The sequence below is a fragment of the Cebidichthys violaceus genome, unplaced genomic scaffold (genome assembly GCF_023349555.1).
Source record: "Cebidichthys violaceus isolate CVI_PGR_0920_01 unplaced genomic scaffold, fCebVio1.0.p SCAF_17, whole genome shotgun sequence".
Taxonomy (NCBI): Eukaryota; Metazoa; Chordata; class Actinopteri; order Perciformes; family Stichaeidae; genus Cebidichthys; species Cebidichthys violaceus.
The window spans coordinates 9,443,504-9,457,514 of NW_027176340.1; the positions used below are offsets into that span (position 1 = coordinate 9,443,504).

The 14,011-nt window shown below is 39.3% G+C and overlaps 1 protein-coding gene across 5 annotated transcripts in view; it reads left to right on the forward strand.

Annotated features, from left to right (window-relative positions):
• The window catches only part of LOC137873986 (synaptotagmin-2-like), a 31,376-nt gene that overhangs the window by 10,992 nt on the left and 6,373 nt on the right, over positions 1-14,011 (forward strand). Inside the window, exons 1-6 of one of the 5 annotated variants that reach the window (XM_068712527.1) lie at positions 4,424-4,575; positions 8,785-9,013; positions 9,156-9,313; positions 11,268-11,402; positions 12,575-12,742; positions 13,791-13,961. In XM_068712527.1, the coding sequence (XP_068568628.1) occupies positions 8,809-9,013; positions 9,156-9,313; positions 11,268-11,402; positions 12,575-12,742; positions 13,791-13,961 (837 nt within the window). In that variant the 5' untranslated portion in view covers positions 4,424-4,575; positions 8,785-8,808. Of the gene's footprint in view, positions 1-4,423; positions 4,576-4,883; positions 4,899-8,784; positions 9,014-9,155; positions 9,314-11,267; positions 11,403-12,574; positions 12,743-13,790; positions 13,962-14,011 lie in introns of those variants that run through there. The other 4 variants (XM_068712531.1, XM_068712532.1, XM_068712529.1 and 1 more) reach the window with 4 other exon arrangements.

The window sequence follows — 14,011 nt, forward strand, 5'->3', positions numbered from 1 at the left end:
ATAACATTACTTTATTATCCCTAACAAATTTGTTATCTGGCTTTGATTAGTCTCTAGTCTTTTAATTATTAATGTTACATCTTTTGATGATCTTCTTGTTTTTGTCTTTGACATTTAAAAGAGGTGATATGACCAATATATGAAGGTTATATGAAGAAAAACAACTCACTAATATATTTTTTTGAAGGAACAGTGTGTAGCATTTATTCTATTTATTGGCTGAAATGGAATATTATATGAATAAGTATGTTTTCTTTAGTTTGTAATCACCGGAATCAGCTGTGTTTTAGTGAACTTTGACTGAGCCGTTTACATCTACATAGAGAGCACGTTCTCTTCTAAGAGCCAGCTGCCATGTTTCTACAGTAGCCCAGAATTGACAAACCAAACACTGTCTCTAGATAGGACCATTCTTGTTTTCGCGTCTGCCTCCGCAGTTATCTTACCCTCTTGGCACACGGGAGAGATTTCAGTTGGTTGTGATCTACAACTTTACCACTAGATGGCGCCACACTGCACACACTTGATCGTTAAATCTGATAAACACTTCAGCATTGCTGGAGTTAGAGTTCATTTTCACATTATAAAAATTGATGACTGAGAGCAGAATTGTTCTGATTGAACGTTTTTGCTTTTCAATTACTGTTATATTTTATGACTTTCATTAAAGACCCAGTTAGAAGAGACTTTTAATTTGTCATCCTTTCTGCTTCACAACTATCTAAAATGCTTGAGAATTCTGAATAAATAAATTGACTGAAAGCCATTCAAAGATTTTTTAATCACTCATAATTCTGCCTTTCATAATTTTCTACAAAGCAAAGAAATAAGCATATTAGTCTTATATCACAAATATTGACAGAGCATGTGTGAATGTGTGAATGAGTAAATATCTCTCTCTCTCTCTCTAGAATAGTACTGTTTGGTTTGACTCTCTGCCATTAGCATTTTCAAATTGTTTACTGTTAGAAATGTATTTCACAATGAAGTCTTGGTTTACTGTGTCCTAAATCTATTTTTGAGTGGATTAAGTTGTAGTTATTGCCAAGTTTTTTCCACTGCCAATGACAATTTACAGTGAGTGCTGCCATACTTAGCATTAAATGCTACTGTATAATTACTGACTGTAGGAACTTTCCATTGAGACAGCACAATGAGTTTGTATTTTAACTTACAGGCACAGTTTCAACCCCCCAAACAGCAAATGCTCACTCTGTCGCCCATGCTGACCTTTAAAGAGGGGCACTCTTAAGGCCTGAGTTTGAATCTGTGCTACCACTTTTACCACATGTCGATCCTTATTTGGTTTCCCAGTCTCTCTGTCATTCGCTGCCAATATAAAAACAAATGCAAATACATTAAGAAAGGGAATCTGAGAAAACGTATGGCTAACGTATGTTTAAAGGTAACAATATCCAACGATGACGCCCTCATAATTTAACTTATCAAGGGGTAATTTCTGTATTTTTCAACCTGAACACATTTTTCCATGTTTATTGTGTCCAGATGACGAAAGAGGGACACCTCAGGTATTGAGGGAGAACACAGCAGACGGCCGACGCTAAACGTGTTGCAATGTAATCATATCGGGCAATTTCACACCATCAATTTTTAAAAGTGCTTCTTTTTGCCACTTATAGGCTTGTTATTATACGTGTCTGACAAAATTATGGAAAGGACCCTACAGAACTAAAAAAACCTTTTTCTTACCTTTCACGTGATCCAGTGGGTTAGTCATTGTATCTAACCAAGTCTCACTGAAGAAGAAGTCTCGTTCTGAAATCTTGCGTCGTATCTACATTGTCAAACTCAGCTAATTATTCTGCCGTGATATTTAAATCTTTTACATAACGCTGGGCTACGCCTTCTGTACTCCAACGCAACAAACTCTCTCCAACTCTCACTAACTGTTCCATCGTTGACTTCTGGATACGAGTCACATGACACAATAACGAACAGAAAGCAAAAGATAAAGAAAATCGTTTTTATTACTCTGTTGAGTTCCATAATGTTGTCAGACACTCATAATAACAATCGGAGGCTGTCAGCGGCAAAAACAAGCACTATTAGTGGAAGCATGTTGAAGGTGAGGAGATGCCCCGAGCGATTACATTACAGCCCGTTCTGTGTAACAGCATTATCCCTCGTTACTGGACCAATTTCAAAAATCACAAAAACATGGGAAAATTTAACACAATTAGCTCTAGGTAATCACTGCGACCATGACACCGCAGCCACCAAATAGTCCAACATATAATCCTTAGTAAACTATGTCTCGTTTACTCTTCAGTTTTTGTCTTCAGACGAGCACGATATTGTATTCAATGCTTATAGGTGGGTTTTGTTATCTTCAGACTGTTTCCTGTCATTATGCGAAGCTAATAAACGCTCATATCTGTCCGTTCAAAATATGGGAATTGTATTTTGTCTCATTTTAAGATGCAGTGACACCAGATGTCCAGTCGTGAACATTGTTGTTGTTTATCTTCCTGTTCATTTAACTGCAGGGCAAAATGTGACAAGCAGCAGAGAAGCTTTTCTGCTCTGAATGACTGTTAATGGAGCGTTTGAGAAGAAGCTGTGTAATGTACCACAGTGTGGACCGCTCATGTTAGCCTGTTAGCCACGCTAGCTCCACAGTTTATGTTTACAACCCTGTGTTATTTCTTTTCCCGCCTGCACATCACACAAGTAAATGTAGCTCTATTCCTTTAAAGCACCCCAAGGTCATGTGTAGTTTATGTTTACTTTTACAGAAGTGACTGTGACAATTCCTTTCTCCATTTCTCAAGCACTTTTTCCAACCTTTAGGTATCTCAGTCCTGAAACCACAAACCAACAATACCCCCCTCCACATTCATCTTGCTGCTTCAGTTCTCCCATATGCCATTATCCTTTTCACTCCCATGACGTCCCCTCATGGCCACCTCAATCTACCAAATTCCCTTATTTCTAATTTGAGTTATGTACTGTAGCTTGTAAGTAACTTCTAAACAGTGGCGGGCCGTGCATTTAATATAATACTTGTAATGTATTTGTAAAAAAATATTAAATTATAAAATAGCTATAACTTTGTGATTCTGTTTAGGCCAGCAGAGAAGGCTTAGCTGGCCCTGATGGCCCACCACTGCTTCTAAAGTGAAAAGGTTTAGAGAACCTGGTGAAAGTTGCAGGCTATTTTCACTTAAAAGCAAAAGACCATAGCGATCTTGAACAGTTTTGCACAAAGTTGCAGCAAAATGTTTTCTTTCCAAAAAGTCGTCTGTGTCACTTTTACTTTTGCTGGAAAATGAAAACTTATTTGGGGAAAGACAAATATCTCAGGGCATACCTTTGCAGCACGTTGGTATAGAAACAGAAGAAATGATGTGATGCAGCACTTTTGTGTGAGATCCCTGCCCCTCTCTGGCAGAAGAAGCTCATTGCAGTGTAACCTGAAGTGAGAGAAGGCACCTCACTGACAGCTGCTAGCTGAGCATGAGCATACAGAGAGGTATTTCCCCAAGGAGAGTGAGGAGGGCTCAAATATGTACAGCAGTAACTACATGTGGGGGCGTTTGTATGTATTTGTTGATCACGCAGAATGAATGTAACGCCGGGCATTGAGGACTTTCTGTTTCTACCCAGATTTTCATATTCAAGCCTAATTCTTTCCCCTCTCTCTCTATGCATTTACAGATTTCCTGATCACACAATTGTGTTGTTTCGTGATGCAATGGCTTTAAATCAATGCATCTTCTGCATTCTTTGTTTGTATTGTAACTGGAGAGTCTGCTTTGCCATCTGCTCACTTCTAATCATCATTGACGAGTCTCCTGAGGGATCAGCGAGAGGCAGACAAGTTGATCTAATCATTCTTGATTCCAAGTTGTTCGCTCCGAGTGGGTTTCACCGGGAAAGGTCTCTCCAGAGGGTTTATATCGCACTTCTGAGATCAATTGCAGGGATCCAATTAATTGCATGAGCTCAATTTGTAAAACTATTTGAGGCTGATGTGGTATAAAGTCAGCACAACCTTTGTCAGCCATCCTGCTACCCACCTTGCTTGTTCTCCATCTCTGATCTATTTCTTTATTTAAACACACAGACACACACACACACACACACACACACACACACACACACACACCAGAGCTTGTGCATATTGATCTTTTACAACTGCCCTCCAATGATAGACCAAAGAGTGGCATGCTGCAATCAACTGTGTGAGCAGCATCGCAAATGAGGTTGGGTAGAGAGAGAGAGAGAGAGAGAGAGAGAGAGAGAGAGAGAGAGAGAGAGAGAGAGAGGTAAAGGTAAAGAGGCTGAGTGCATTGAGGGAGAGAGACAGAGAGGGAGCAGGGAGGGTGGAAAAAGGGGGAGATGGTGTGCATTGGAAGAAGAGGAGGAGGAGGAGGAGGAGGAAGAGGAGGAGGAGGGGTGTAGTGCTGCAGTGGAGAGAAGTGAGAGGAGACTGCAGTCTCTGCTTTATGGGAGAGATCAGGCTATGTTACCACAGCTCTGAGGGACTGTAGCTAGCTGTAGTCATTGATATTGGATGGGCCACCTCACGAAAGGGAATACCACATCTGACTGGTGAGTTTTGTTTTGGAGATCTTTTTTTTTTTTTTATATTAAGGGGCAGCTATGTGACGTGAATGCAACCGAAACGTATACAACAAGACAATAAGCTGTCTCAGAGGATCTTCTCTGCATTTTCAAACTAAGTGAGTTATGATAAACTATTACTGTTATGGCACACTGTGCCTGTGTGCTCTGTACATTAATATATTCGTGTGATTCAGGATGTGTCAGAGCCTTTTTTGTGTGTGTGTGTGTGTGTGTGGCTGAGTGATGTTGGCCAGTGGTGAGCTGCAGAAATCAAAGGCAGATAAGGACTGAGTGCTGTTGGCACAGAGGTAAACACAAGGCTAAAACAAGAAGGGGCGCTATGGATGTGTTTTTGGTGTATTTTGCGTTAAGCCAGTATCCTTGTCAGTGGTAGATTGAGTGCAACTTATGAAAGTTAGAGTGTTGAGTTGATTCGGATCAGGAATATCTGCGTACATGTTTTGTTAGAGGTGATCAGAGGTGATGATTTCTTGTACTGATATTAAGTGACTGTTAAATTTTTTTGGAGGGACCCCTGTTGCGGGTAAAACTTTCATCATATTAATCAAAAATCACAGCAGAGCAGTCGGCAATGATGCCCATGCCCACCGCTACGGCAGTGACTTGACGCTGGCCTTGAGCCAATTGGTCATTTGATTGGCCGGTCAGCTTGGCTATAGGCAGGTTGTGGGCAATTCTGGATAGCTGACAGACACTACCAGAATTGCTATAGCAACAATAATCTGCCGGCCCGGAGCACGCAGGCCTCTACTGTACTGTTCGTGAACGACTCAGATTTGACCACAAATCCTACCTCATGACGAGTCCACGCTGAAGTACACATGATGGAATGCAATAGTTATCGATCTGTTGCCTGTAAGTCAGGTAAGATGAGGTTACATCATGATTGTGTTTGCCAGACGTTGACAGAGAAGCCGGCCGGTTCACTTTCATGTTGTGATACAGAAATCCTCACATGCTCTGTGAGCATATATAAATAGAAATGTCTCTAATGCAAAAGACTCGAAGTTGATACGTAAACTCTATGTGAGTGTGTGTGTGTGTGCGTGTGTGTGTGTGTGTGAGGAACCCTGCACTCAGTTGTTGTCCCTGCTCATTTCTTTTAAACTGAGAAGGATCATTTTCTTCTAGTACTTAGATGGAGATTGAACAAAAATCCTCTGAATAGCAATGAACATTTGAATTGTGATGACACACACACACACACACACATACTCCCACATGCTCAGACACACACCATACACAAACACACACAATTAGTTTTTTGTATTTTTATTTGATGTCTCCTTTTCTCTATGTGTCTCCACACAGTACTTACTTAACAGTCGTAGCAGTGATATTAAGAGACTAAGGGATTTAAAAGAAACAGAGTGAATCACATAATGCTCTTTGTGTGCGCTTGAAAATGCATTTATTTTTTCACCCTGAAGCAAAGACAAACAAACATGGAGATGTTATAGCTGCAGAACAAGTAAACGGTTGTTAAGTTGACAATATTTTTTCCGTGTTATGTTGAGCTGGTGGGGGGCATGAAAGTATAAAGGCAGAGTTCAAACCACATTAGTAGCTCCCAGAAATGTGTCATACTACCGTCAAAATATTCTCGCTGATAGAATCCAAACCACCGAACTGTTTTTGTTCCTTGTTAATGATCCTTATTATTGTAATATGTATTACTCTCTGCTTTAAGTAATCTAATAAATAACCACAAAAGAACGATTTATTTTTACCTGCACCAGATTATAATGCACTGATTCTAATTTAATCCAAAGTGAATTGATGCTACGGTTGTCAGATGCATCCAGTTTTCTGCAGTATATCTTTTTCTTTGTTTTGTGAAAAACAAGAACAACACAAAAATAAATAAATAAGGACACTCATTTAGACCAGAGCATTAACACCTTCATACTAATATCTTTCTGGTGTCACTTTGCAAAGAGAAAATGGAGAATAGCATAATATAATGCTCACTTGAGGCTGAGAGATAAAGTGATTTTGTCAGCTATTTTGCGATGGATTGAATTTCCAGAGGATAGAGAAGGTGAATCATTGTAAAGAGACACTTGTTATTCTCTTAATGTGGTGAAACCAATTTGAATGGCAGCCTCATTATTAGTTCAGTTCATTCCTCTTTAGAGCTCCAATTATTAATCAACAAACTGATTTTTAGTCTTTAAAATATCAGACAAATTGTGCCAATTGTGTCAATGATAATGTTATCAAATGTCATATTTTATCCAAGAAACAGTTTTACAATCACAAAAGACAAAGAAAAGCTGCACGTCCTCCCAACTGAGAAGCTGGAGCCAGTTTGAATGTTTGAAAAAATTTAGCCAATTAATTTTCTGTCAATCAACTTGTGGATAAGTCCGCTTATTATCAGCTGTTTCTTGAATTTGATTTCTTGAAGTATTCAAATATTGATTGCTTTTTTCAATAAATGAACATGTCAACAATTAATTATCAAATCAAAATATTTTTTTTTTTTAATATGTATATTTGCATCTATGTTTCATTCACAGACTCCACAACAGCTTGTCTTCATTACGATCCACGATGCTTAGTTACCAACCACAATTTATACATTTTCAAACACAATCATCAGAACATGTTAACTCCACACTGGAGACCGTACTTAAGGCATTCATGGAGATCGATTCCACTCTCATGTCTGTACGGGGATGTGGCCGGGAAACCAGTTAGCTTATCTTAGCATAAAGACTGGAAACAGCTAGCCTGGCACTGTTTAAAGGTAACAAAATCGGTTAACCACCACCTCTACTGTAGACCAATATGTTCAAAGGGGAGATACAATCACTTTGGTTTCTGCTCATGGTTCACACCGGCAGTAAAGTCTCACATCCTCAGCATAATGTGCGTGATTAGTTTCAACTTTCATGGCTTTAATGTCTTATGAGATTCATTAGTTGAGGATTTGTGCTCATTAATGTAACTCGTTTTTGTTTAATCTTTCATTGACTATGGACATTGTTGATTAGTACTCCCAGACTTTCTGTTTCTGCATCCCTCCATCTTTCAAAGAGCAGAGTAGCTTCATTCCAGCTCCTGATCTTATCATCTCTCAAACAACTGGGATCATCATTATCCGTTAGTCGCTTATTCATTTATTAAGGAGCAACAATATCAGGGACGAACATGAAATGCTTTTAAGGACTGCACCAAAACACATTGTTTTGTTCCATTACACATTTTTTGCGTGGAGAGAAATTGTTTAGCAACATTTTGGGAAACATATACACTTTCTTATCCGAGAGTTGAATATGAAGATCTAAATCACTTGAGCCGGATTGCGATTAGCGTGGTTCAGCATAAAAAATATAGACAGGAGGAAACCAATGCGTTTTCGCCCCCAACTTATCAAATACAGCAGCTTAGTAAGTGGCCCTTTGTGTGAAGCTATGGAGCTTCACATAGCCTTCTGGAATCAGTTTTGCATGTACTAGAGGTAGCCCTGCCTCTAGTGGCTGTAGGGATTATGACTGGAGTAGAGGAGAAAGTCAGGTGATGTATTATAGACAGCGGCAAAGTCCGTGAGGGAAAGAGGTCGGGGTGGATAGATGGGGTAAACAAACATTGGACTTTCATTTAGGAGTCTGCTGTTTTTGTCCTTTGTAAAACCAAAGTTAACTTCAGTAACATACTTAACTTATATGTCACTTATTGTCTACTTTACATACGTATGTAACTTAACTTACCTAACAAACGCAGCCTTTTTATAGTGATTGTTATCATGAAACAAATGAGGTACAACATGTTTAATAATGCGCATTAGAGATGCTGGTGGAGCTTATTCTTTCACTTAAAAGAAAACCAGCGTGTTAGCTGTTTCCCCTTTTCTAGTCTTCATCTAAATGTTTTTTGTTGTTGTTGTCTTATTAATTAATGTACAAATCTTTTCAACACTACATTTTAGTTTTTCCTTTGACTCCATAATATACATCAGTCTGGTCTTTTCCCAGTGTACCACTCAGCCGGAAGAAACTGTGAAATGCTAAAGACATATGCATGTTCAGTGAACTTCTGTATTAAGCCTCAGGAGAAAGAATATCCTGAAGGTCTTTTATTACGATTTAATTCACCAGTGAGGTCATGACACTACTTTTTTTTTTGGCATATCTTATCTTCCCTCTCTATCTGATCTGTGTGCCTCAGGGACGCTGCACCTAGTCTTTGACAATGAAGTTCAACTTGTTCAGAAGGCCACAGGCCGTGGCGGCCGCCGAGCCCACCGGTGCCACCACCGCAACCATGGCCCCCACCCAGGCTTTCGTCTCCACCTCGGTGCCAGATACCTCTGGCTCCAACAACACAGAGATCAACAAGAACGACATGTTTGAGGAGATCAAGAGCAAATTCTTGAACGAAATTGATAAAATCCCATGTAAGTAATGCTGCAGTGCATCCCCGCTTCCTACTGGCATTCAAATTGCTCTTTATTTGACAAAAATATAGAATTTCCTTTGTGACAAACCCAACCTACACGTCAATCTCAATCATCGCTCTCTTGTCTTTGACACTGACAGTACCTCCTTGGGCTCTGATCGCCATTGCTGTGGTGGCCGCGTTGCTCATCCTCACCTGCTGCTTCTGCATCATCAAAAAATGCTGCTGCAAGAAAAAGAAGAACAAGAAAGGGAAGAAAGGCAAGGATGGCTTCAACATGAAGAACATGCAGGGCGAGGTATGACGCCTTGTGCTTCCTACGTGCTGAGAAAGTCAGGGTAACAGGATGTTCTGCATCTCATTTATCATTCAAGTTTGTATTGTTCTTCATAATGTATTGCTGCGTTTTTATTGATTAAAATATGTCTCTAGCTAACCAAATTTGATCTTTCACCAGCAGCTTTTGTAGCCCAAGCTGTAGAGGACACAAGGAGAGCTCTCTTCCCCTCCATTTATTTGATGTTGTTGTTGTGGTCGTCAAATGTGTGGTGCACTCCATTGTGGCCCCGTGGTGAAAAATGACACACTTTGTCACAGGGTGGCAAAGAATAATGAGCATCGTGGAGTGTAAAGTTTCTTCTGGCAAGTTGCAAAGTAGAAAAAGCTGCTTTTTTAAAAAAAATTAAAGATGATGGATAAAGGTCTGACACCTGCAGATATATTGGGAGATTTCCAAAGCAAAGTACCGTAAATCAGAGGATAAATGATAGAAAAGTCAGTGAATTATTTGAGAACTAATCAACAGCACCGTAGATTGCTCTGAACTCCAGTGACAGTTAATTAAAGCAACCGATTACTTGTGTCCACGATGTGAATTTATCATCCCAAGACGAAAACAAGAGTGTCATTTCTCATCATAATTGTGGTGGTGGTGTTGACTGCCTCTTTTCCTGTAGTGTGTTTGGTGTCTTGTGAGTTGAATCTCTTCCTCTCTCTGCTCTCCTTCTTTTTTTCCCCCCGCTTTGTGTCTGTCTTGTGTGTGCCTCGTGTTTCTTGACTGTGGTGGACTCCCGCTCTACGGTAGGTGGATAGCTCACGTTGACGCTCTCTGGCCCCCGGGCGGAGGGGGTTTCATGGAATGAAAGTCGTAGCTTCCTTTGCAACTCTTTCTTTTTTTTTTTTTTAAATGTTTGTTATGACAGCTTGAGAATGTAACAATGGAAAGCTATGATCTGCTCCATAAACCCCAGAGAGGAGAGTCTAACCATCTAACGCATTGTTCCTGGGACAATGTAACTGTAACTCACATCAATATGGAAAAGTATTGGACTAAGAGATGATATGCAAGACACTTTTATCACTATTAGCCTTGCATGTGATAAAGGGCATGGTTGGTTGTTTGGGAGACATGGAAACGGTGATGATAAAACTGCATGAAGAGACAAACGACTCGCAAGTCCTTTTCATTATAATGCCAAAGGAGAAGGTAGGATGTGGAGACGATGGATGGCTTACAAATAAAGACAAGGTCGCCTTGGCAATAAGGCTTTAATTTAACTACAATAATAACACTGCAGCAATAAGACGATACATTATTCAAACTTTAATCCTGAAACATTTATTGTAATAACGGTGAGCTGGTGGATTTTATCTTGAAATATCAAAGTTGTGAATGCAGCTCCTTGCACTGAATATTGTGTCTTATTTGCCTTTCATTATTTTAATATGCATTGCATTCGCTGTTGTGAGCTAGTTCCTTAGGTTTTTTTTATATAAAGATTTTGTGAAATCAAAACCCTTTGACAAACAAGAGAGCCATGCTAACATCTGATTTCATTGGAAAACTTTTGCATCCTTCTTAGTGGAACTAGCATGCAAAGCCTGTTAAGCATGTTGGAGGAATTGATCCCAAAAAACACTGGAAGAACAAGGAGAGCGTAATAAAAATAATAATAATATATATATATATATATATATATATATATATATATATATATATATATATATATATATATATATAGATATATAAACATGTATTTGTGGGTTTCTCACCTTGTAAATAATGAATCCTTAGTTATTATCATCAGGTGCTGTGCAGGTAAGCAGTAACCAAAACATGTATCTCCCACGTAAAAACTTCCTGGAGCTCCAGTGTCTGTGGCATGCTGGCTGTTGTAGGAACCACTGATAGTCTAATCCCCGACTCCCTGACCTGTAACACCTTGCTTTGTCTTGTCACCTCCACACCACAGACACACCAGGACGACGAGGATGATGACGAGGGAGAGACCGGACTGACGGAGGAGGAGAAAGAGGAAGAGGAGAAGGAAGAAGAGAAGCTGGGAAAGCTGCAATATTCTATAGATTATGACTTTGAAAATGCAAAGGTCTGTGGTTTTCCCTTGTGAATACATTACACATATTGGCAAGCGTCATAAGAAATACAAGTCTTTTTAAAGCATCGTGAACAATCAGATACGATTGAGAGAGTGTATTATATTGAATATTTTTCATATCCTATAAGAAAGTTTTCTAGCATTTTAAGAAGTAGTTCAACATTTAGGAAAATACAAGGGTCAGTTTTCTTGTTGAGAGAAACAAAAAAATTATACCGCTATTAGTTTAGTTTAGTAAATGTATTTACACCATGTACTAGCTAATTTCACAATACAACACGGAGCAAAACCTATCATGTCCACTACAATTGGGCCAGCAACCTATTAATGCCTGCAAACTGAATACAAAGTTACAGCTAGCAGCTGGTTAACTTAGCTTAGCATAATGACTGGAAGCAGGAGGAAACAGTTAGCCGAGCTATGTCCAACGGTAACAAAATCCATTGATATCACCTCTAAAGTTCAAGATATAATGTGTTAATGTTACAGATGGGAGAGTGGTAACAATCTCCTCATCTCAAAAAAGCTTATTTCCCAAAATGTCAAACTACTCCTTCAAGGCCTGATCCTTGAAAAATTCTGGACAGCTTTTTTGTAAAACCTCAATAAAAAAACCCGACATATGCAATAAATACTTTTTCAATATTTTTCGCTTACGGAAAGGGAACGCATTTGTCAAAGATTCTGTAACTTTATCATCATTACTGTAATGCTCTCGGCAGCATATGGACACACATGGTCGTACATGTCATGAATATATGAGTCTTTGAGTGCTGAATCAAAGAAGACATTCCTTAGATTTAGTCAAGATAAAACAGAGCAGGGATTATAAAAATAGGTGTGCTTTATATGTGTCTGTTCCATTTGTCCCTGAAATGGTATTGTGTATAGCTCAAACATATTTTCACAGAAAAATCACAAGGTGACAGTTGTGTGACATTGAAGAAAAACCCTCTGACATTCAAAAACATCTCCAGTCGAACAAGACGTTTGCGGAGAATGATTGCGAGGCTTAGGTTGTCAGATGATGGTATACAGCCAATCTCTGCAGCAGTGACCCTGACACAAATGAAAAATCCTACAAACATTGGATTTTTTGGGCCTGATAAAATTGTATTTCCCGTCCCTTACATCCTGCCCACTCCTCCTCTACCTGCACACAGCTCACAGTTGGTATCCTTCAAGCTGCGGACCTCATATCCATGGACTCAGGCGGAACCTCCGATCCTTACGTCAAAGTCCAGCTCCTGCCTGAGAAGAAGAAGAAGTACGACACCAAGGTCCACAAGAAAACACTGAACCCTGTTTTCAATGAGACATTTGTATTCAAGGTACGTTTAGGTCGGTAAATAAAATATGTCTGCCGTTTCACAATTTGTTGCAGAGCAAGTGTGCATATTGCATTCCAGTCTGCACTGCTTCAATATAAATCGATGCAGAAGAGAGAATCAGAGACAAATCTTATGGCTGATAGTGAGGAAGTTTGTGTTTTTGTATTAAAGGAGCTGCACAAATAATCCTCCTGACCATCCAGCCCCTTACAGTGTGTTCACACTGGTCTGTGCAACCTTCAGTAGCTGCTGCTCTTTCCTGTCCTGGCTAATAAAGACCGCAGAGACTTTACAAGTAGCTCGGGGTCCAGCCACATTTAGTGTTTCACTGGGAAGGTTTATTTCAGGGACTTCTTACTCTCTGAACCTGATTAGACGGTTTCTATCCATCATTAGGATGGTAGCATGCATAATTGTCTTCACTTTTATTTAAGAAAGTTCAGTCAGCTGGAGTATCTTTTCTAATATCTTTCTTAGATATTGAGATGATATCATGGAAATAAATACATTTTATGTTATTTGAATAATTTGTACGTAGATACAGGGCGTCTTTTCTCTGATCATTTCTATTTAATTTCCACTTTTTGTTTCGTCAACTTCTTGGCAGCTTTTAAGAATTCACCCATTCACTGGTAGTAGCTGAAGAACATCATGCACATGTACATTACATTACATTACGGTCATTTAGCAGACGCTTTTATCCAAAGTGACTTACAATTCAGTATCTATCTACACACCGTAGACGCAGCTACAGGAGCAATTTTGGGGTTAAGTGTCTTGCTCAAGGACACATGCCGGGGATCGAACCGCCGACCCTTACATTATATGCCTTACATGTATTAATAATGTAATACATGTAAGGCATATAAGGCTTACGTTTTTAATTTAACATTTCACTTAAACTTAATTCTTTTACTGTACCTTTCAACTACCTTTTCTCACTATTTGAGGAATTTAAGTTGTTTTTAGAGTAACTAATGGGAATTTATAATCCCTAATAGAAAAAGCATGAGGTATTATAAAACAACAAAGCATTGTGTCTGTCAAGCAGGTGCCCTACGAGGAGCTCGGTGGGAAGACTCTGTCTATGTCTGTTTATGACTACGACAGATTTTCCAAACATGACGTCATTGGAGAGGTGAAGATTCCCATGAACACCATCGACCTCGGACGGCCAATCGAGGAGTGGAAGGATCTGGAGAGCGCCGATCAAGAGGAGGTGCTGTTAACATTAAACTTTAGAAATTTTGCTTTTAAAGAAGACTGTGA